Source organism: Sus scrofa, chromosome X (assembly GCF_000003025.6).
Source record: "Sus scrofa isolate TJ Tabasco breed Duroc chromosome X, Sscrofa11.1, whole genome shotgun sequence".
Classification (NCBI taxonomy): domain Eukaryota; kingdom Metazoa; phylum Chordata; class Mammalia; order Artiodactyla; family Suidae; genus Sus; species Sus scrofa.
The window spans coordinates 28,526,655-28,550,338 of record NC_010461.5 but is presented as its reverse complement, the minus strand read 5'-3'; the positions used below and the strand labels follow the sequence as shown (position 1 = coordinate 28,550,338).

The 23,684-nt window shown below is 36.8% G+C and overlaps 1 protein-coding gene across 14 annotated transcripts in view; it reads left to right on the top strand.

The window, feature by feature from the left end:
* DMD (dystrophin) overlaps window positions 1–23,684 on the top strand; it is a 2,622,506-nt gene that overhangs the window by 1,100,390 nt on the left and 1,498,432 nt on the right. For all 14 annotated transcript variants that reach the window (XM_021079543.1, XM_021079551.1, XM_021079550.1 and 11 more), the window contains 1 exon segment: window positions 273–448. In XM_021079543.1, the coding sequence (XP_020935202.1) occupies window positions 273–448 (176 nt within the window).

The following is a 23,684-nucleotide window of genomic DNA, read 5'->3' as shown; positions in this document are numbered from 1 at the left end:
CCTTTGCCCCCTTTATTTCCCATAGTTGACCATATTGAAGAGGCACTAAATTTATTTCTGGTTTTGAGATTACTTTCCTTTGTGATTTCAGTCAACACAACTTAAGTCAGATAAAACAACTTGATTTGGGTTCAATATGGTGCTATTTTGATCTGAAGGTCAATTTACCAGCAAGCGGGAACAGTTTCTCATTATTTTCCTTCACCACTCTGAGCAGTCTTTACTGAAGTCTTTCAAGCAACGTGTGACCTCTGTTTCAATACTTCTTGCAGATTTCACAGGCTGTCACCACCACTCAGCCATCACTAACACAGACAACTGTAATGGAAACGGTAACCATGGTGACCACAAGGGAACAAATTCTGGTAAAGCATGCCCAAGAGGAACTTCCACCACCACCTCCTCAAAAGAAGAGGCAGATTATTGTGGATTCTGAAATTAGGAAAAGGTGAGAGGCTTTTACTCCTGTCTTTATCTTCAAGATAAGCATAATTGTTAAGCAGGAAAACACATTTACAGCTGCTTTGATGGCAGTGTTTTTACTTAAACAGTATTTCCAAAAGCCTCGGGTGCCTATAATGTCAGGTCAGTTAGTGAGAAAAATTATGAAGTAAGTTTTGAAATTTTCCCAAGAAATCTCTTTCCCAATAAAAACTGAATGCTTAATACTATTTTCTAGTTTGAAAGAAAAAAACCACAAGTGATGAACTGCCATGGACACATTATTTTTTAATTATCAAGAACCTGCTTGCTCAGTGCCTACTTTTGCATTAAATGCCTTTTTCCAGTAATGAAAAGGACATTTTCATGAAGAGAAGTACACCTATAATAGAGAAGATCCATTCTGTTAGTTTACGAGAACACGATGTTTCAATCTGCACATCCTAAATCAGGAGTAATTACAGAACAGATTTCCTGTTCTTTGATATCTTGGAGGTGTTATATTTTTTAACTGATCTCTTTGTGGATATTCTCAACTAGACATTGTAGATAAGTTAGGTATTATGTAAATCAGTAGGTATATTAAAAGGATGGGAATAAAATGTCAAATGCAAAAGCTAGCATGAAAATCATAAAAAAATACAATTTCCTTTTCGTGTCAATTATTATAATTCTAAGATTAAGAAAGAACATTAAAATCCGTCTTACATTTCTAAGCCGTGTTCGTTTGGGAACACATGGAACACTTGACATTAGAATATATGTATACAAGCATAGGGAAGCATGAGAAGAATACTTGCCTAAAAAGAGCATGTCAGATGTTCAGGCAAAGAAAGAAACACATAGAGAAGTTTTTAAATACATTATTTGGGACTTCCAAAACTTCCCTGTTAATCCATGACTTATAACCCACTTTCACGATTCCACCATCAGCCATAGGGCCTCTCTCCCCCATGGGTGTTGCTTGGATGAGTGAACCTTCTGGTCTGGGGCTCAGCAAACTGAGGCCTGGAGGCTCATCCAGCCTGCTGCTTGTTTTTGTATGGCTTGTGAGCTAAGAACTGTTTTTACATTTTCATATGCATGAAAAATAATCAAAGTAAAAATATTTCATGGCACCTGCAATTAATTTGAAATTCAAAGGTCAGTGTCCACAAATATGGTTTTATAAAAACAAAGTCAAAACCATTCAAATATGCATCATCTTTGGTTGCTTTCACATCACAAAGGCAGGGTTGCGTAGTTGTCACAGAGATTGTATGACACACAAACCCCAAATTATTTATTCTCTACCCCCTTATACCAAAAGTTTGCTGAGCCTCGTTTCAGACAAATTGTTCTCAAAATCTTTGAATATCGGCATTCTATTTGGGGCAACAAGTTACAAGAACTGTGCTCATGATAGTCGTTCAAATTTTAGCATTCATTGATGGAGAAAGAATGTGATAGCAAAAATAAATCAGTAAATCTCTTAATGAATTTGCTTTTCATTAATCCTTATAGCATGGCTATTAATTTGATGCCTTGTTAAATATATGTCTACATACAATGCCTAGTGGACACATGGATTTATGGACCCTTTACAACAACCTAACAGCTCTCCAATAATTTTCAAAGCAGTGCAATATGGAAACCTAGTTGACTTACCCTCTATGTGTTCAGGACCCTCCTAATACAGATATTAACAGAGCAAGTTGATTCATACCAGTCTCTTCCTTCAAAAGCTTATTCTTGGCTCCTGTTTGGAGACTGTATTTGGTTAGGGAAAAAAGTGTGTTCTGAGCACTTTTGTTTGTTTGTTTTCAAGATAGTGTGACTAGTGGTGAAATATTTTGTCTCCTAATTTCTGTTTGTATCATATGCTCTCAGCAGTTTTTTTAAGTGCCTGGAATGAGATGTCCAATTGGGAACATAAAGAGTATATTACTTAAATAAAAGCTAACACTTATTGATGATTTTATTATGTACTCAGCACTAGATTAAATGCTTTATCTGCATAGCTCATTTATTCTTCCCACTAACCCTACAAAATAGATACGGGCTATTATTACTATCACACATAGCTTCAGAGTGCCTTAGACAGGATTTCAGCAGAGGTAACCTGACTTGGGAACCTAGATCATGTAGTAAAAGGTTTTCTAGTAGATGAATGACAAAGGTGATCTAATGTCTTGATTTGCCTGAATCATCTTACATTATACCTTTTGTCCCAGCATAATTACATAAAGCACCAACTTTTACTCTTCAATATGTCCTGATTTGGACAGTAAAATAACATAGACATTCTGTAAAAGCCTCTAGACTGATAAATTTAGACTGAACAAAGACAGCAATGAGCAAACATTTAGGAGCAATTACATTCAGTTAGTGATAATTGTCTGCAGAATGGAATTTGGTTAAAATATTATAATGGTTCCAGAGGCATCATACAAACATGACCAAAAATGTCATTGTAGTTAGTGTTTTTCTCTAGTCCCAGGTAAGAACTGCTAGTGTTTAACTGTCAAGTCTGAAGTCTTGAAAATCTATTGGATGCTGATTTTTTAAAAATGATCTTTTTTTCAGCTTCTCTGACACATTACTGGTTCTACTCCTACCACTCTTTACCTGACTTGTTTTCCTCCTTTTGCCTAGTTCCTATGGTAGTGTCTCATAAATTCAAACATTTTTGCCCTTCTGACTCCTTTGAATTACTTCTTCTCATTGATTCAGGTCTGGCTCTAAATGAGTGACTCAAGTCTCATAGCTCCATATCTGACTCTCTCCCTTAAATTTCACTTTTATATCTTTAAAGCTAAGATCTGGATACTTCTACTTGTACATCCAGCCATTGCTTTAATTTTTATTTTTGTAAAATGCAAACATTTGTTGCCTTCAATTAACCACTCCTAGTTACTCATACATTGCACACACAAATTTTAGTTATTATAATTCGTTGCCTGTGTGCCTAAAGGAGTAGCAAATATTGGAAAAATCATGGACTTTGGAATCAGAATTACTCAGGTTTGAAATCTGCCTGCTTTAATTACTAGCTTATGATCCCAGGCAAATTACCTATTATCTGTGCCTCAGATTCAATATCCTCACTTTATTAAACACTGACTGTGAGGATTAAGTAAGAAGCATATAATACAGTTGCCTGTAAGGTAGTAAGAATTCAATAAAGGCAATAGCTCTTGTTCTTGTTTGGATAGGGTGTATGTGGTGGAGTAGAGGTAGTATTGGAAGTGGTGGTGGGGATTGAAGTGGTGATGATAGTGAAGGTGATGCTTGGTGGAAAAGGTAGGGATAGTGGTCATGTACTACCAGTGAATAAAAAAATCCATAATAAGCATCCTGTCAAGCTTAACAAATATAACAAAAAATTGCCTTCTCATCTTCTTCAAAATTGAATTTACCACCTGATTTCTCTATTTCCATCAGTTTCTATCCCTTTCCTTTCTCTATTATTATCATTATTATTGCTATTATTATTATTACATTATATTACTGGGCAAGGGACTTCATTTTGGTCATTTTCCAATCCTTCTAACTGCCAACTCCATAACCTAAGCCACATACCTCCATGTGGTCAGACTTGCTCCTGGCTTTCTGATTAATCTGCCTGAAAATTACTGTATTTGAAATGTTGCTTTTATGCTGACCCTCTAGACTTGAGATCCTCTAATCCAGTTGCCTCCACAATAAAACACAAACCCTTTCTGATGATATTCAATATTTTTCTTCCACAAATTTTGTCTAACTTCCCCAAATCTTTCCACATTGGCTAGTATTACATTGAATTCTTTTTTGCTATATGCTTACTATCACTTACATAAAATTTTCTTATTATCAACCACACCAAAGGAAAGCTATTATCAGATTTTTTATATTTCATTTAGATTCCATATATGGTACCATACATACAGTAAATAACAAGTATTTATTGAAAGAGTAACACAGTTCAATTCAATGTGATAACTTAGATTTTACTTTCCAGTAGTGTTTAAGAGTTCTATCTAGTTTTTCACGGAATTGTTCTTAGTAATAAACAAATGAACATTCTAATAATCTTTAAAATTCTAATTGTACCCATTAGGACATCACTGTTTACTCATAACTATTAAGGAATTTAGAATTCAGCTTTGTACCACAACATCCATAGTTTCCTTAATTATCTAAGATGCATTTAGTTGATTCCTTAATAATTATACAGTTTCTACATTTGTCATATTTACTGTATAAATTGTCCTCACACTAAAATACATAGAAGTGCTTGATGATTTGGGGTCACAAGTTAGTTATTTCTAACAGTAAATTATCCCTGCAATTCAGTGATGCTCTTTTTCATATAAGTAATTATCAGGGTATGGACCTCAGACTAGGTTAAAACTAGATCTATTATATAGTTAATTGGGATTATCATGGAGATTATTTCCTAATTATGTAGTAGTTATTTAAGAGACTTTTCACAAAAGTGTTCATTTACAGGTTTGTATCAGCCAGTTAAAAACAATGGCAAATTTGAGTTGAATTATTTAAGTAAATGCTATCTCAATAAAGTTAATTTTTTCAGCTATAGTGTTAATAAGTGAGTATCTTTGACCTCACGGAAAGTATAGAGGCAGTTGGAAATAGCTAAATTCATCAAATCTCTTTATCTTCTCCTGGGTAAGCAGTCTTAAGCTTGCTTTCTCACTCTGTTCCACATGCTTACTAAATAGTGGAAGAAATTGCCTAGACAATTACATACCTGCATAATTCTTTTATTTTCTATTCTTCAGCTTAATTGTGTTTTTTTTCTTTCTTTTTATGCCTACTGCCTGAATGATGTTAATTTACGTCACACTATTGGAAGAATGTTAGATAAGTGTTAAATAACACCTCTCTTTTTGCAATTTTATGAGATGAATGCCTAACCTATTTTTGTTTTAGATGTTTATTTTAACTTTGATTCCCAAATTATAATCTGGAAGATATAAACTAAAACATTTTAGCTTATTCAATGAATATAACTAGATAATTAATATGTCTAAGAGCTAATTTTTAATTTTGTCTATGATAAATTGATCTTAAAATATTTGGTGTTTTGGTCTCAGTGATAATGTTTTTTGCTCCTTGGCACAGCCCAGAAAACTAAAATGTTGCTTCTTTTTTTCTAAGGAAACTAGACTCTAGACTTGTCCATGGTTACAGATTAATTGAGGTCCAGGAATGTTAAGTAAGTTGCTTTTGGTTGCAAAACAAGGACTAGTGCTGAGTCTCTTAATTTCCATTCCAGAGTTATAGCTGCAATGCCCTACTTCTTTTTCTGTATGAGAATCAAATAACCTTGGTCTTAAACTCAAGTTTCATAAATTATTTTTGGTAAATAATAGATACCTTACATACCATCTTCAGATGTTCCAAAAATATAACCATTCATTTAAGGTTCTTAAAGCTATTTTGTCGTACAAATCAAGAATGAGTCAATCAATATGTTTTAAAGAATATAGGAATGTTAATTATAGAGTCCTGTGAAGTGGCCAGAGAACACTTAGAGTGGTGATACTCATAGTGCAGCACATGAAACAGCTGTTATCATTTGGGAGCTTGTTGGAAATGCAGATCAGGTTGAGGGAGCACTCCACAAACCTGCTGAATCAAAAACTCTGTCTTCTACAAGCTCTCCAGGTCATTCTTGATAAAGGTTAAAATTTGAAAACCCTTGCCCAAGAACACTGGTTCTCATATTTTAGCATGTATCAGAATCATCTGGAGTGCTTGCTAAAAGGCAGATTATTGATCCCCACCAGAGTTTCTGATTCAGTAGGTCTGGAGTGGTGCCTGAGCATCTTATTTCTAACAAGTTCCTAGGTGATGCTGCTGCTGCAGGTTCAGGGCTCACCTTTAGAAATCGTGCACTAGAGAATCATCTTAGTTACATCACAACTGTTGTTTCTCATTCTGCAAAGCAGCACCCATGATAGGAATCATCTACTCCAGGATAGGCTGAGTGATACTATATAAGATGCTACACAGTATCATCATGTTTCATTTTGTGACACCTCTATTGTGTTATGTTGAAATAATCTATTCATATGCCTATTTCATCTACTAGACTCAAAGCTTCTCAGGGCTAGGATCTATATCTTACTCCGTACCTGTTATGAGGCCTTCTGTGTGAGGGATGCCCAATAAATGTTTCAAGTTGAAATGCGCTATAATGGGAACTGGTCCTATAAAATGCTACACATAACTGTGGATGTCTAGTGATAGCATAATGTACTCTTCCAGAATGCAAGGCACAAAGGGTTGCCAACCAAGTGAAAGATAGGGCTATATTCCCAGGACCATGACATACAGTTTTGTTTGTTTGCTGAGTAAAGAAAATGGTAGTCACAGTCACCTAAAAGAAGAGGCATAGGTGAGTGCAAAGAAAGGTTGATTTTTAATCAGAAGATTTGAACTACCACTATTTGCTTACTTCTGATTCTTTCTTTCACTATCTCATACTCTACATCAAGCGCTGAAACTGCTCTCAGCAAGGTCGCCAGAGAACTCCTTAATTGTCAGCTCCAAAGGTCGCTCTTTACTTTATTCTTCTTGATCTCTGTGCTGTACTTGACAGAGGTGATTAGTTCCTTCTTGAAATTTTCCTCTTTCCCAGTTTCTGGGACATTGTTTTTTCCTGTTTCTTGTCTCCTCCTGACTTTCCAGCTATGTCTTTTCAGTCTCCTATTCCTATCCCTTTCATGTTGGTCTCCAAGAGACTCAAATTTTAGCTTTGTTTTCTTCTCATGACACTGTCTTTTCCAGGGCAATATCATTTATAATCTTGCTTTTATTAGTCATCTATATCTGATGATTTTCAAATTATTATCTCTAGCTTAATCTCCTTCTCAATGCTCAGACATATGTCATCCAAATGTTTTTGCATTTTCACCTGGACCTCTTATAGAAATGGCAAATGAGGTCCTGAAGTTTGGACTACTCAACTTTAGAAAATGTCATTCATATCATAGTTTCTAAAAAGAGTGCCTCTGGACTTGGGCAGTGCACAATCTGGGAGGCCATTCACAGTGGTTCTGATATCTGCCACCTCACTAAATCCCTTCCAGTATGTCTATTAAATTCTTTTTAGTTTATTCCTTCCTTTACATTCAGGCTGCATTTCCCCCCAGTTCAGTCTGATAGTTTTCTGCATGAAATCTTTTTTTTTTTTTGTCCTTTTAGGGCTTCACCTGCAGCATATGGAAGTTCCAGGCTAGGGGTTGAATCGGAGCTGCAGCTGCTGGCCTATGCCATAGCCACAGCAACTCCAAATCCAAGCCGCATCTGCAACCTATCTGCAGCTTATAGCAACACCAGATCCTTAACACACTGAGCGAGGCCAGGGCTTGAATCCACATCCTCATGGATACTAGTCAGGTTCTTAACCTGCTAAGCCGCAATGGGACCCCCCCTTTTTTGATGAAATTCTTAACTGATTTTTCTGCCTCTACTCTCACCCTTCTTATCCATACTCTTTACAGCCTCCTGAGGGATATCTTAAAATGCAGTTTTAATTGGATCATTCCTCTGCTTGTGGTTCTTGAAATGCAAGGCATAGAAATTCCCTTCTGATCTTTTGCTGCCTGACTCTCCAGCATCACTCCCTTTCCCATACTCATTTTTTTTTAATGTCAATGCTACTCAAAATAGTCCTCAAAGTGTTTATTACCCGTACACAATGAGAAAAAGAGCTGGAGACAGAATATAAATCAATGCACTACTTCCTTTGTCAAGAAAATTTTGTAATTAAAAAGAAATCAGATGAAATTGTATGCTTCATGACTTAGTTCGTTTATGCTCTCATGACTTTTCTTGTCACAGACTACTAACAGATAATTCACAGGCTGGCCACAAACTGCATTTCAAAAAGCATTGCCCTCTGCTCAGTGTTAACGAACCACCCTCTGATCTCTGAATGCTCTATATTCCCTCAGACTTCTGTTTCTTTGTACCTACTGTTCTCTCTATTGAAGATTCCCTTTTCCTTACTTTCCTTTTTCCAGCTCCCATATTCCTTTTCCCCAATAACTACCTTCTCTTTCTGGGAATCTTATCTGCTTGCTGGGCATTTCAGAGCCCTGTTAATACTTCCATTAAAACACATGAAGAATTTTCTTGTAATGATTTTGTTTTGGCATATTTGTATCTCCAGTAAACTCCTTGAGGGCCTGAGCCATTTATTTGCAACTCTAGACCCATGGCAATTAACCCATTATAGGTATTAGGTAAATATTCATGGGATATCAAATGGGTATTTGTCAGCCTTGTCAGGGAAGCAGAAGCCCTTCTAGGTGTTTCAGAGAGAGAAAACATAATATAGGGAATTGGTGAAGCTGTTAGTGATGAACTAGGGTGCAGCACAGAGGATAGTGATGCAACTCAAAACACTAGCATCATCAAGAAGCTGTTGATACCCCAAGAGCTAGAGGAACAATGCAGGTGGAATTGTACCAGAGTCCCAGAGTTGGGGCCTTCTGACAGGGACTAGCAGTGTCAGGACAGCCAGGTAAGTGCTTAGACCTGTGGAAGGAGGGGCCTCCAAGGGAACTGTAGAGATGAAGCTGCTCTGGAAATGCCAGTAAAAGTGGAACGTGAAGGAACTTGGGTTTTTTCTTCCTTCCATCCTCCAGTACTCTGCCACTGTCTCTAATCACAGCCAGAGGGCAACGGCAGGAAATGTATATCCCTCTGATACAGAGAGGACAAGAGAAATGTGGGGAACGAATCCAAGAGAGCATATGGGCCTATGACTGCACAGCAATGGATTCTGGCCTTGCTTCTTTCACTCATCAACTGCATGACTAAAGCAAGTCAGTAATCTCACTCAGAATCTATTTCTTCACCTCCGAAATGGAATTTATATGACTCTCCTTGTTTTCCCTCACACTGTGGGAATGCTATTATATGCATCTCTCTTAATGATTATTTAGGTAAAAATAGGCATCCTCTCCTCAGGAGAAAGTTGAGTTCCCAATTATTAATTTAGTACAGATATCTTCCCATTACCACATATATGTTATGGTAGGAAATATTCTTATTCTAACATCTTCTAAGAATGTCCTTATTCTTATGTCTTTCCTAGTCAGAAACCTATGTTTCTATAAATCAATACATGCCATGCCACCACAGGCAAAGAAACTGATGCCTGGCTCCTATGGATTGATTGTGTTCAACCCCTGAAACATTTATGTCTTGAAGCCCTAACCCCAATTTGATGTTACTTGGAAATGGAGCCTTTGGGAGATAATTAGATTTAGAAGACATCTTGAGGATGGGGCCTTCATGATGAGATTAGTGGCATTAGAAGTAGAGGTACCAGAGAGCTTGTTTTCTCTTCTCCCTGCTGGGTGAGGGTACAATGATAAGGCAATCATGTACAGGCCAGGAAGAGAGCTCTCACTGGAAGGTGACCATGCTGACACTTTGATCTTGAATTTCTGGATTCTAGAACTGTGAGAAAATAAATTTCTGTTGTTTAAGCCGCTCATTTATAGTATTTTGTTAAGTCATCCTGAGATGACTAGAACACTGGCTTTGTAAAACATATGTTTTTCTTTGAGTTTTAACTAAGGTTCATAGAGATGCTCACTAAAAGAAGTAGATGGATTGAAACAACTCATGATGCTGGAGAACTGGCAGTGGGGCAGTGAGTACACGTCAGATTTAAATGGCTTACAGCATTGTGCTAGATAGTTTCTGAACCTTGACTGGAAGTTATTTAAACTTAAAAAGACCCACAACATAAAAGCTTGTTGAAGTCCTTTAAACTCAGCAAGCTTTCACACTGAGAGTATTTAAAGTTTAACTTGCTCCCACAAGGTCCAAGGCACCACCCAGTGTGTGGAGGTGTTCTTTGAACACTCCTGAAGTCAGTATTAGGGCACAGTATTTCAAGAATGTAGTGACAGTAACATTAGTTTTCTCACTAATTTTCATATTCATTCAACAATATCTAATGATTGCTATGATGTGCATAGCACTCCAATTGCTATGACCAAGAACCATACTTAGTCCTTCCCTCAGGAAGCTTGCATTATAAAAGTTTAAAATATACCATGAAGAAATACCAATATAATGTTAGAAAAGTCAAAAGGAAGTCAAGCTTACTTCCTGCTTGAGAATTGAGCATGGTTGGCTGAGACATTAGCATCTGAGTAGACAGTTAAAGGAAAGGGACATACTGGATTCAAGGTTAGTGAAAAGCGTGATTCAGATACAGGCTGTCCTACAAGTCTGTGTACAAGTGGCACTTACACAGGGCTGTGAGTGTTTGTGTTTGCTTAGAGCAGAAGTATACAGTATTGGAAAGAGAAAAGTAAGGGATGAGATTTAAAAGGTAGGTTGAGTTCATTGTGGGGAAAAAAAATAAAGGTACTTAATGCCATACCTAAAGAACTGCAATCTAGTCGTGGAGAGCCAATGCATATTTTTGAAAGAGAGCCAAGCAATATGGCTACTGTAAACCACACCTTTTTGGTCCCACCTATGTGTTGGGAGAAATAGACCTTCTCAACTTCAGAGAGCAGGGATAAAGTCAGAAATTTTTTCTCTAAAGAGCCAGTCACTATCCTAGCCTTGTGCACTGTGTACTTTCTTCTGCAAGTACTCAATTCTACTACTGTAGGGAGAAAGCAACAGTAAACAATATGTACGTGATGAGTCCGGCTATGTTCCTATAAAACTTTACTTACAAAAATGAATGGCAAGCCAGATTTGTCCCATGAACCATACATAGTTTGCCTATTCTGCAAAAAAAAAGGATGCAATAAATGAGCTTATTTTGCTTTTGATGATGTTATGTATTTTTTTTTCCTTGTTAACAGATTTCTTTGCAGTTTCATTTTGGGGAGTTCCCTCCATGGCTCAGCAGTGACAAACTTGACTAGTATCCACGAGGACGAGGGTTTGATCCCTGTCCTGCTTAGTGGGTTAAGGATACGGCATTGCCATGAGCCACGGTGTAGGTTGCAGAAAAGGCTCGGATCCTGCGTTGCTGTGGCTGTGGTGTAGGTCAGCAGCTGCAGCTCTGATGGAACCCTACCCTGGGAACGTCCATAAAAAGCAAAAACAAACAAACGAACAAAAAAAAAAAAAAAAAAAAAAAAAAAAAAAGAAGAAGAAGAAAAAAGAAGAATGGCTTTAACTTTACCATTCCTTAACAAAACCCTGAGGCAATTATCTCCACTCTCAATGAGGATGTGGGAGGTGGCCCAAGGGCTGCTTAAACCCAGCAGGCAAGGTTCATGGAAGGCACTTAGCACAGTAGCTAACACATATGGTATATACCATATGTGAAGCACTCTTCTAAATATTTTGTACATATTGACATACTTAACCATTAAAGGAATACTACAAAGCAATTTTTTTTTATTATTGCCCCTCTTTGCCTATGGGAACAGTGAGGTACAGAAAGGTCACATGGTTTGTTCAAGGTCACAAAATTTATAGGAAGCAGTGCAATGAGGATTTGAATCCAGTCATCTAGCACAGGATGCAGCATTCTTTTTTTTTTTTTTTTTTTTTTGTCTTTTTGCTATTTCTTTGGGCCGCTCTCGCGGCATATGGAGGTTCCCAGGCTAGGGGTCCAATCGGAGCTGTAGCCACTGGCCTACGCCAGAGCCACAGCAATGCTGGATCCGAGCCGCATCTGCAACCACACCACAGCTCACGGCAACGCCAGATCGTTAACCCACTGAGCAAGTGCAGGGACTGAACCCGCAACCTCATGGTTCCTAGTCGGATTCATTAACCACTGAGCCACGACAGGAACTCCGGGATGCTGCATTCTTAAACTCTATGTCATGTTATATGTAATGAGAAGCTAAAGATAATTTCATCAGATTATTTTGCTGAAAATAAAAGCATGACTGAGACTTTATGAACTTGTTGAGGCTATTTATGCAAATGGTGCACTTAGCCTAGACTATGGCTATTCTACATTTTAAATCTCATGGACTCTAGGATACTGCTGGAGCATTTTTCTGTCTTTCAGTAGAGAGATCTTTATCAGTGAAAAAAGTTTTCTTTTCAAAGTTAGGTGCCTTTTTTCAGCATCAAGGAATAAATAGTAGTCCCATATAATTGTTTTTCAAAGTGCAAGACTTCTTTATTTTTTCTTCTTTTTTGGCCAAGTCTGCAGCATATGGAAGTTCTCAGGCCGGGATCAAATCCTAGCCACAGCTGTGACCTGTGCCACAGTTGCAGCAATGCCAGATCTTTAACCCACTCTGCCAGGCCAGGGATCAAATAAGTGCTGTCTCAGAGACAATGCTGGATCCTTTACCTGCTGTACCACAGCAGGAACTCCCCAAGTGCAAGACGTCTAGTGCTACCATCTGTCGTCTTAACCCTCTTATATGCCATAATCTTTGTCATCTATGCTTAATCAGTTCTAACATCAGAAAACACATCTGCAGATTAGAACTTGGGGGATTTTAGGAAATTAAGAATACTGCGAAGTAAAAATAAACTGGGAAAAGTGACTATTTCATAATGCCATGAGGGTATGAACTTGCAACTGAATATCATACTTTAGGTTAGTAAAAATGTTCAGAGTTAATGTCCTAGTGTTAGACTTCAATCAAATTATGGCATAACCCAAAATAGCATGGTAATAACCACTAGACTGTACTGTATAGAAATAAACAGGAAGTTCATGTTGAGTTTTCCCTAATATTTAAAAAAGTGGTTTCCCTTTCCTTTGGAACAAAGGAAAACTAGTATAGTGGAAATCTTTCAATTCAGACAAACCTGGTTTTGAATCTTAACTCCAGAGTTCGCTGTGTGTTGAAAGTGAAGGAGGGTTCTAAAGCTGTATGTTCACGATATAGCAATGAAAATGAAGGTTATGATAAGTAGCCTATACAGTTATCATGAGAGATGAGTTTTTTTTTATGAAAGCATGTGACATGAACAAGATGCTTAAAATGCTATTTTTCCTTGAATTTGATTCAATGTTAAATTGACATTTAAAAAAATCTAGATGGTACAGAAATTTAATGATAGGCAGATTTATAGGACACAAGTGACCATATATTTATTAATGTTCAAAAAATAGGTAAATTTAATGAACTAGGGAAAAACTCCTGAGTTAATAAGCCCAGAAAAATGCTACTATATTATTTGGATTAAGCGTGTCTCCCCACATTGAAGACATTTTCTCCAGGGAATCTCTGTATTACAACTTCAATATACTTTTTCGCGTGTGTTAAAATGCCTTCAGGCATTTCAACTGTGCATCTGAGGGTGCCTTCCTTGCATGTTCTTTTTACACCAATTTATCTATATCTTTGGACATTTTATGTTTCTCTGTAAGAGAACTCCCATGAAAAATCCATTTGTCACTATGTTATCATTATGTAGATAAGAAAATAAAAGTGAAGCCAAATTAAAGTACAGACAAGCTATGAAAGAGAATGTGCACCCTCTAGTGCTCACATTTGCTTCTCACAAGGACATGTCCAGCTTTGCTTTTTGGTTTCATCATTTTAAATAAACATCAAATTTGATTTTAAAATAAACGGCTCAGGGTTTTCAACTTGAGCATGTTACATTGTAAGATAATAGATTTATTCTTGTGACAAGATTTCATCTATCACTTAAAATAATATTTCTATTAACCTGTGTTAAGGTGATTTTCTTGCACAGAACTGTGTTTCAAAGGGACTTTCAATTTACTGAAAATGAAAAATAGGCTCCAGGCATCTGTGGCTTAGCAACATTTTATTTGCAGTCCTCTGGGTCATGCAGTTTTTGACCATGTGCTTTCATACTCTTTGCCTTTATAACTCTTTCCTCTCATCTCGCTGGTTCTAACATATTAGAGTTTGTGGGATTTCCTTAGTGTTAAGGTGTATTTCCCTGAAAGTTATATTAATAGAAGATGTAAAATGACTTCTTATCAACCATGTCACAGTTTAGAAGTAAATATTACCAATGTATTTTTATTTTTTAAATTTTCTTTATTTTTTTTGTGGGGCCACACCTGCAGCATATGGAAGTTCCTGGGCTAAGGGTTAAATTGGAGCTGCAGTTGACTGCCTATGCCTATCCCACAGCAATGTGGGATCTGAGCCACATCCCTGACCTACACCGGATCCTTAACCCACTGAGCAAGGCCAGGGATTGAACCCGCATCCTCATGGATACTCCCCGATGTATTTTTAAGTGATTGAAATTTGTTACCAAATTAAGCTAATATATATATTTTGCTTTTTAAGGCTGCACCCACAGCATATGGAATTTCCCAGGCTAGGGGTTGAATCAGAGATACAGCTGCTGGCCACAGCCACAGCCATAGCAACGCCAGATCAGAGCCATGACTGTGAGCTACACCACAGCTCATGGCAACGCTGTGGAATCCTTAACCCACTGAGTCCAGGGATTGAAACCTCAACCTCATGGATCCTAGTCAGGTTCGTTAACCACTGAGCCACAAAGGGAACTTCTAAGAAGATTATTTTCAAGTCATTTTAATCTACCACATATTAGAATATTTTTGTTGTTTTACCTTTTGCAGAAAAGCAGTTTTTTGGTAGGAGTTTTATTCTATTTAGTATAACTAACTCTCCTAGTTATTCTATTTAGTATAACTAACTCTCCTAGAGATACAAAGATTAATAGTAGTGCTCGATAACTCAAGGAGTTTTCTCTCACTTATGTCTTAAAGTATTAAATCTCTGGATTTGTATTCAAGGGCATATATTTTAAAAGGGAGTATTTTTATATACATTAAACAAGTAATTTGATTTTCCCTATTGTCAAAATGAAGAAGATGCGTGATTTTAAGGACAAATTTTACATTTTGAAATAGAATTCAGATTTTGAAGCACACATTAAAAGAGGCATATTTTAAGACAAGGTAAACTATACAGAAATTGATTTTTTAGTATCTTTTAAAGATGCATTTCAGTGCAATCTGGAGTCATTAAATTTTACTGTACTGAAATGTATTATTTTATGAGTGATGTGCTTAAACTGACACATATGAAACTAAAAATACATTTAAGCTTGTAAATAAGATCACACAAATATAAGGAAAACCAATTATTATTTGATAGGACTCTTAATAGAGCAAGTTTATATTCACTGAGGACAGTAGTTTTTCCCCATTCATCATATTTCATTTCAGGTGCTCTGTAAAGTGTTAAAAAGGACTTATAGGTTCTTATTATAACCAGGGATTATAACATCTTTAAATGTGATTTAATTTGATTGCCTGATGAACAGACAAATGTAACTGGAATATCAAAGCTGCATTGTAAGCAAAGCTGACCTCAGCTTTGTATCTCAGGTCAAAATTGCTTTAATTAGTGAGGTAAATAAACACATTTAAGAGTAATTTTTATAAAGTCTTTGTTAGTTTCTATTTTAAGGCCAGTTTAATGGAAGCTTTTGAATTTTTGCCATTTAAAGGAAGAAGTAAAGGAAGATCAGAGAAGTTAAGTCATTTGCCCAAGGAAACAGCATGAAGATTAAGATGGGTGATTAAAACCTGTGACATCTGACTTTCAGTTCAGTGATTTTCCAGTGCACCACATTTACTTTACATTTAAAGCACATTACAGACATACAAACACATCCAAACACTCACATCCATTCACACACATTAAAAAAAATTAAGGTAGGGCTTCCTGTTGTGTCTCAGCAGTAACAAACCCAGCTAGTATCCAGGAGGATGCAGGTTCAGTACCTTGCCTTGCTCAGTAGGTTAAGGATTTCCCACTGCTGTGAGCTGTGGTATAGGTCACAGAAGCAGCTCGGATCTAGCATAGGCCAGGAGTATAGCTCTGATTCGACCCCTAGACTGGGAACTTCCATATGCCGCAGGTGAAGCCCTGGAAAAGAAAAAAAAAAAGACAAGACAAAAAAAAAATTAAGGCAATCATTTGGCCCTATATCCCCCTCCCATCAAGGAAAACACACTCACACTACACAAACTCATGCATACCTGTGTATGTACACACAAACTTTATTGATTTAAAGGGGAAGTAGTTATCTAATGCTGACTTGTCTTCTCCTAGTTAAACAGGATTTTCCCCTTTAATAATATTGTATAACTCTAAAAGTAGAGTAATTACCATATTACTCTAAAAGTAGAGTAATTACTCAGCACATCTCAAAACCCTAAAAAATACTTTATATTTTAGCACTAGTGGGGTTTATATTGATTTTAAGGGTGTTTTAGGGTTGCACCTGTGGCATATGGAGTTTCCCAGGCTAGGGGTCTATTGGCGCTGTAGTCGCCAGCCTATGCCATAGCCACAGCAACACCGGATCCGAGCCACATCTGTGACCTACACCATAGCTCATCAACGCTGGGTCCTTAACCCACTGAGTGAAGCCAGGGATCAAACCCGCAACCTCAGGGTTCCTAGTCGTATTCGTTTCCACTGTGCCACTACGGGAACTTTGATTTTTGAAAATATTTAAAGAATATTTCAGGAGTTCCCGTTGTGGCACAGTGGTTAACAAATCCGACTAGGAACCGTGAGGTTGCAGGTTCGATCCCTGGTCTTGCTCAGTGGGTTGAGGATCCGGCGTTGCCGTGAGCTGTGGTGTAGGTCGCAGACGCGGCTCAGAACCTGCGCTGCTGTGGCTCTGGCGTAGGCTGGCGGCTACAGCTCCAATTGGACCCCTAGCCTGGGAACCTCCATATACCATGGGAGCAACCCAAGAAATGGCAAAAAAAAAAAAAAAAGAATATTTCATTTGCTATTTTATGAGATCTCTCTGGTTCAGATTGAATTCATATTCTATTTATTCAATTTTTAAAAGAAAATAACATGTGGAAACATTTGGGAGGGAGGAACCAGTTTCCCCAGAAGGAAAGTTGAATGGGGAAGAGTAGAGAGAGGTTATTCAAGAAAACCTACACAGATGTTTATCTTGAATTGAGTCTTGAAAGATGAGTAGGAGTTCATTAAATGGCCTGTGATCCAGAGAGTAGCCATATACCAATATGGAATGAAAATGTCTTCTCACTTTCTAGAAATCTGAAGAGGAAAGATGGTTATTAACAAATTTAACAGGGAGTGCCCATCATGGCTTAGTGGTAGTGAACCTATCTAGCATCCATGAGGACGTGGGTTCAATCCCTAGCCTCACTCAGTGGGTTAAGGATCTGGCATTGCCATGAGCTGTGGTATACGTCGCAGATGAGTTTCGTATACCGTGTTGCTGTGGCTGTGGTGTAGGCCAGCAGCTGTGGTTCCAATTCAGCCGAGCCTGGGAACTTCCATATGCCATGGATATGGCCCTGAAAAGACAAAGACAAACAAAGAAACAAACAAAAAAATTTAATAAACAAAAATTTAAAAATCTTACCTCACTTCCAGAAAGATTTCTTCTACATTGTAGTACCAGCAAAAGTTCATGGTTTTGTTTCCTTGAAAATGAAAATATGAGTTCTAGCTAGTTAACATGTACATTAAAAATTTGGTTTGTTAATTCACCTGGTCTAAAGCCTAGAGCCTTAGGATCCTGCAAGAATTAACATATTTCACAAATGTTAATACTTTACTTTCAGGCTGTTAAAGGTGATACTCATATGTTTTTATGAAATTCTAAGTGCAAAGATGTTTAAAGATATAAAATGCCATTCATAACCTACCTTACTAATCAAATTAGTTAAGTCTGGAAGCTTGGAGGATTTCTACTTTCAAGTTTACACATTTGGGAATGATGAGTTCCAAATGGTATATTGAAAGTGACTGAATTAAAGTTTATGTTAAAATGTCATCTTAGTTAAATAGTTTATGTGGTGGTTACTCTATTAAGAGAGTGCAATCAGTGCCCATTAAGAGGCTCTTCTGATGTACTTATCAGAGCAAAGTTTTATACAATGATATACTGTTGACAATTCAAAATTGACAACTTTTTTTTAAGCTTTTTATTAATTTATTTTTTCCCCACTGTACAGCAAGGGGATCAAGTTATCCTTACATGTATACATTTTTTTTTTCACCACCCTTTGTTCTGTTGCAACATGAGTATCTAGACATAGTTCTCAATGCTGCTCAGTAGGATCTCCTTGTAGATCTGTTCTAAGTTGTGTCTGATAACCCCAAGCTCCCGATCCCTCCCACTCCCTCCCCCTCCCATCCCAGCAGCCACAAGTCTATTTTCCAAGTCCATGATTTTCTTTTCTGTGGAGATGTTCATTTGTGCTGGATATTAGATTTCAGTTATAAGTGATATCATATGAAGTCAGTGGCATTTCTGTATACCAGCAATGAAATATTAGAAAAGGAATACAAAAATACGATACCTTTTAAAATTGCACCCCAAAAAATCAAATACCTCGGAATACACCTGACCAAGGAGGTAAAGGACCTATATGCTAAGAACTATAAAACTTTAATCAAAATCAGAGTAGATGTAAAGAAATGGAAACATATTCCATGTTCGTGGATTGGAAAAATTAATATTGTAAAAATGGCCATCCTGCCCAAAGCAATCTACAGATTCAATGCAATCCCTATCAAATTACCCATGACATTTTTCACAGAACTACAACCAAACAATCCAAACATTTATATGGAACCACAAAAGACCCAGAATCGCCAAAGCAATCCTGAGAAACAAAAACCAAGCAGGAGGCATAACTCCTCCAGACTTCAAGCAATATTACAAAGCCACAGTCATCAAAACAGTGTGGTACTGGTATCAAAACAGACAGACAGATCAATGGAACTGAATAGAGAACCCGGAAATAAACCCTGACACTTACGGTCAATTAATCTTTGACAAGGGAGGCAAGAACATAACATGGGAAAAAGAAAGTCTTTTCAGCAAGCATTGCTGGGAAACCTGGACGGCTGCATGCAAAGCAATGAAACTAGAACACACCCTCACACCATGCACAAAAGTGAACTCAAAATGGCTGAAAGACCTAAACATAAGACAAGACACCATCAAACTGCTGGAAGAGAACATAGGCAAAGCATTCTCTGACAGCAACCTCATGAATATTTTCTCAGGTCAGTCTCCCAAGACAGCAGAAATAAAAGCAAAAATAAACCCATGGGACCTAATCAAACTGACAAGCTTTTGCACAGTAAAGGAAACCACAAAGAAAACAAAAAGACAACTTACAGAATGGGAGAAAATAGTTTCAAATGATGCAACTGACAAGGGCTTAATCTCTAGAAAATATAAGCAACTTATACAACTCAACAGCAAAAAAGACAACTTTTTAAACTACAAGTGTTACTCTAGTTCTTTTGGGTGCATCTCTATGTTTTTCTTTTAATTTACTTAAAATATGTACATATATACACATACCTGCACACAGGCATGTGTCTCCCAATTTTGACTTCAAGCAAGTATAATCAATCTTATTTGCATTATTTTTATGGGAAAGCAAGTAGAGCCCATTTGTACAATGTGATCTTGCACAAAAATGTTGACCTTCCACGTATTTGGTATATATATGCACCATGGTTTTCGATACTTCGAAACTTCCAGAGAAATGGAAAGTCTCTTTCACCAAACACACTGATTTGGTAATGAACTTTTTGCCATAAAAAAGAAAGAATTCAAATACATGGATATTTGTTTTGTCAGACTTTACAAATTTTAGTTTGGGGGTTTTATGATGAACGCCTTTGTAAAGGAGAGAAAACACACTTTATTGCTAATCATATATAACAAAGATGAGATTTTTAGGACATACTTGAAAAATATAGAATAGAATAGTCATCAACAATTATAGGGAAGAAAAATTTGTGAAGAGTGAGTTAGAAGTCATAATTTTCTTAGTAGATAAAGAGAATTTTAAGTTGGATAAAGTTAGACTAGGTTTAAGAGATAGAGTCTGTAATAACATATAGAAGTACCTTAAGTACAGGGTAAGGTGTGTTATGAGAGCAAGATGAGGGAGTAATAAGGAATTTTATTGATGGGCAGATTCTGTTTGTGTAGTATTATTAGCAACTTACTTTATGTCAGTTCATTAGCAGTGTTTCCTGAGAATTTAGAAAGTGAATAAAAATTAGTAGAAATGAGAAAATTTATGAAGGAAGAAAAATACAGGCACAGAATCCAAGATTTAATATGATATTTACAATAACCCTTCAGTGGTTTTCTTGAGGGTTTGGAAAAGCTACCTAAGTTACATCTGTATGATGTCTTCAGTTGGTGATTAAATACCCATCCTCAGCTAGTACAAGGCATGATAGAAAAGACCACTGTCAAAATGCTAGGGAGAATAGATAGCACCCAGTTTAGAAACATGTATGGATTTAAATCAGTAGAGTCTGTTAATTTGCTATACATCTCAGTAAGGGTATGTGAAGAATATTCAATATCAGTGACAATGTGAAAACTAGGGGCCAAACCACAGAAAGTGATGAAGCAATAGCTGCCAAATTGATAAGGAATAAAATAAATGTGCAATTGTTACTTGGAGGCCAGGATCTGAGTAGGAGCCAAGAAGGAGACTTTGTTCATTTTTCTAAAAGCCGTGGAAATGTCATTGAAACTAAGCATTGAATATGGGCCACTGGCACTTATTAATAGTGCACGGGAAGCCTTTTGAAACTTTGCCTCTGCTTCTCCTTCACCAGTCTATCCTCATTGCTGGCATAAAGATATGGGGATGCCTACTGGCAGAATATTGGAAGGAAAACAAGTGCTAGCAGCTGACAGTTAACTCCCAGAAGTCTAAAGGATGATATACAATATTAGATGGTGGAGTATCAGCTGTATGTTACATTAGGACAACAAGTATTAGCGAGGAAGTCACAGGTATGCTCGAAGCAACGAGCCCCAATGGAGGCAACAGGAAAAAAAAATGTAAACATAAGATAAGCGCTGGATCACAGCTCAAATCATGTAAGAATTGGGTATAGGCTCTAACCTATTGCCAAAGGAATCAGTATGTTATAGTGATGAAAGAAAAAGTCTAACAGCTGAGAACAGTGCAAACTCATTAATACTTTGTTTCATTATAGTTCAGAAAAAAAGTGTAACATATTATACCATGTGCCTGTGAATACATATTTTTTTCCCTGAGTAAATCATTGTACTCACAACTGCACTGGAAAAATTGAAATCCGTTAAAAATAAATCTGTAAATCAAAAGAGTCTATCTCCCTAAAAGATCCTTATGTGAAGGGGGAATTCAAACACATTTTGCAGTATCTTTCCAAATTTATGAAATCAGACAAAAACATTGAATGAGGAAAGAACTTTATATGGAATTTCACATCCTGTTGCCTGAATTGATCTGAATTATTAGAACTACATGCTAACTGGTGCCAGGCCCCCCTTAAAGTCTTCACAGTCTGAACAGCAAGTAGACGGTTACCATGGTGTTGACTCCACAAAGCCTTCATTGTGTGGAGATAACCAATTTACTTGGCAGATCCTCTGGTCTAGAAACTGATTTAATCTTAATTCATTGAAAAGGTGTTTTTTGATTATCCTAAAAAAGTCCCAGTGTGAGCTGAGCACCAGTTTGATGCCTAAAGCATTTTATTTTGTCAAACTGATGCTTCACTAAACCAAACTCCTGGATAATGTGGACTGCTGCATTTTCATCTCTCTTATCTGTGGAGTTTAATACTCTTGGGCATATAGTAAGCACTTAATATACATTTTGTGGCAGAAATGAAAGATATTTGTTTTAAAATGAAATATGTATAGTTTCACATTTTTCAGAAAGATGTCTAAAAGTATAAGATTCTTTAGAAAATTATTTTACTTTCAAACTGAATAAATACCCTTTGCCTTTTTTTTCCCTCTTCGTAATTGCTTGGAGACAGTAGTAAAGTATAATTACAATACATTTGCAAATAAGAGCAATGTAAATTCTAGCCCTGGTGAAAACTTTATCCAACTAAGGCCTTTCTAGGTTTCTCCCAGCTGTGATTCCAGCTTAGCATCTTAAGTCAAGTTGTAGTTTTATAGACCTGTAGACAGAAATGAGTGATCTTTATTGAAGATACTCTGAATCAAAAAGGTGTGATACCAGAGAGACCAAGTCTAAAGGCAGAACTTGACAGTCACTGGGGGATATTCACTTCTCACCATCATGATTCAGAGAATATTTGGTGTGTCATTGAGTCAGACTAGTGTAAAGGAGAAGGCACAAATTTGACGAAAGTGGCCATAGTGGATTATACCAAAAAGTCAAGTTTCCAAAATGGAAATCTTCTGGTGGAAGTAAGAGAATGAAGTACAAAATGCAGGTAGAGAGATGAGATTTTAGTAAAAGAAGGGAAACAAGCTCAGATGTAAGGAAAGGGAATAAGAGGGGACAGAAAGGTAAACTGAATATTTGGACATAGGAGGTGGAAGTGGGAGAAATTCTAGTCTGATAATTGTACTTTGCTCTGTAAAGAAAAGAACAATATCATCTGTTGATGGGTACAGAAAGAGGTTGAATTAGAACTTTGAGAACTTTGGGGAAAGTTTAAAATATTTCCTGTAGGGAGTCAGGGCTCAAATTGAAAAAACTACATCTTTCAGGTTAATTTAGGGCTATTAATCATTGACTTAGTTTGGGTTTCTACAGGAGTGGATCTGGAGACAAATATTTGATGCAGGTAGTTTATTTAGAAGTAATCCCAGGTAGCAAAGTGGGGAAGTGAGATAAGGAAAAGAAGGCAGCCGTATATGAATAGAGAGATTGATAATACCTTGTCACAGACTTTTGTAAGAAAGCAAAAGAGGGTATGCTTTTGGAAGTATTTTGTGTTCTGTGACTCTCTTTATGAGTTTAATTTTAAAACAGTAGCCTGCAACTAACATGAAAAATTCTTAACAGTTTTGTATGATTTAAAGCCCTGAAATTTGAGTTGATTGAAGTAGGCTACATTGAGTGTATTTATAAGGTAAAAAGATAATTGTCCGTTCTTCCCTGATTATACTAAACAATACTGATACGATCCCTCTAGGAGTCAATTTTTAAGGAAAGTAAGATACTGACAAACAAAGGAATATCCATTGAAGTAATAGGAGTAAGGCAGGATGATCATCAGATTATCTTTTAGTCAATTTAAAAACTGATTTCAGCTGAGGAAAAGAAGCTATAGCAGGGTTGTACTCGGGGTACATTACTTGTCTTATAACTTGTATTTGTATTTTTGGTCTACTCCACAAGTTTTCTATGTAAATTGAGTTATTTTTCTGGATACTTTCATTTGTTTGCCTGTTTGTTTTGATTTAATAAATGATTGGATTAGATGTTCTCTAAATTCCCTTTATTGCAGTTTCTTTACAGATGC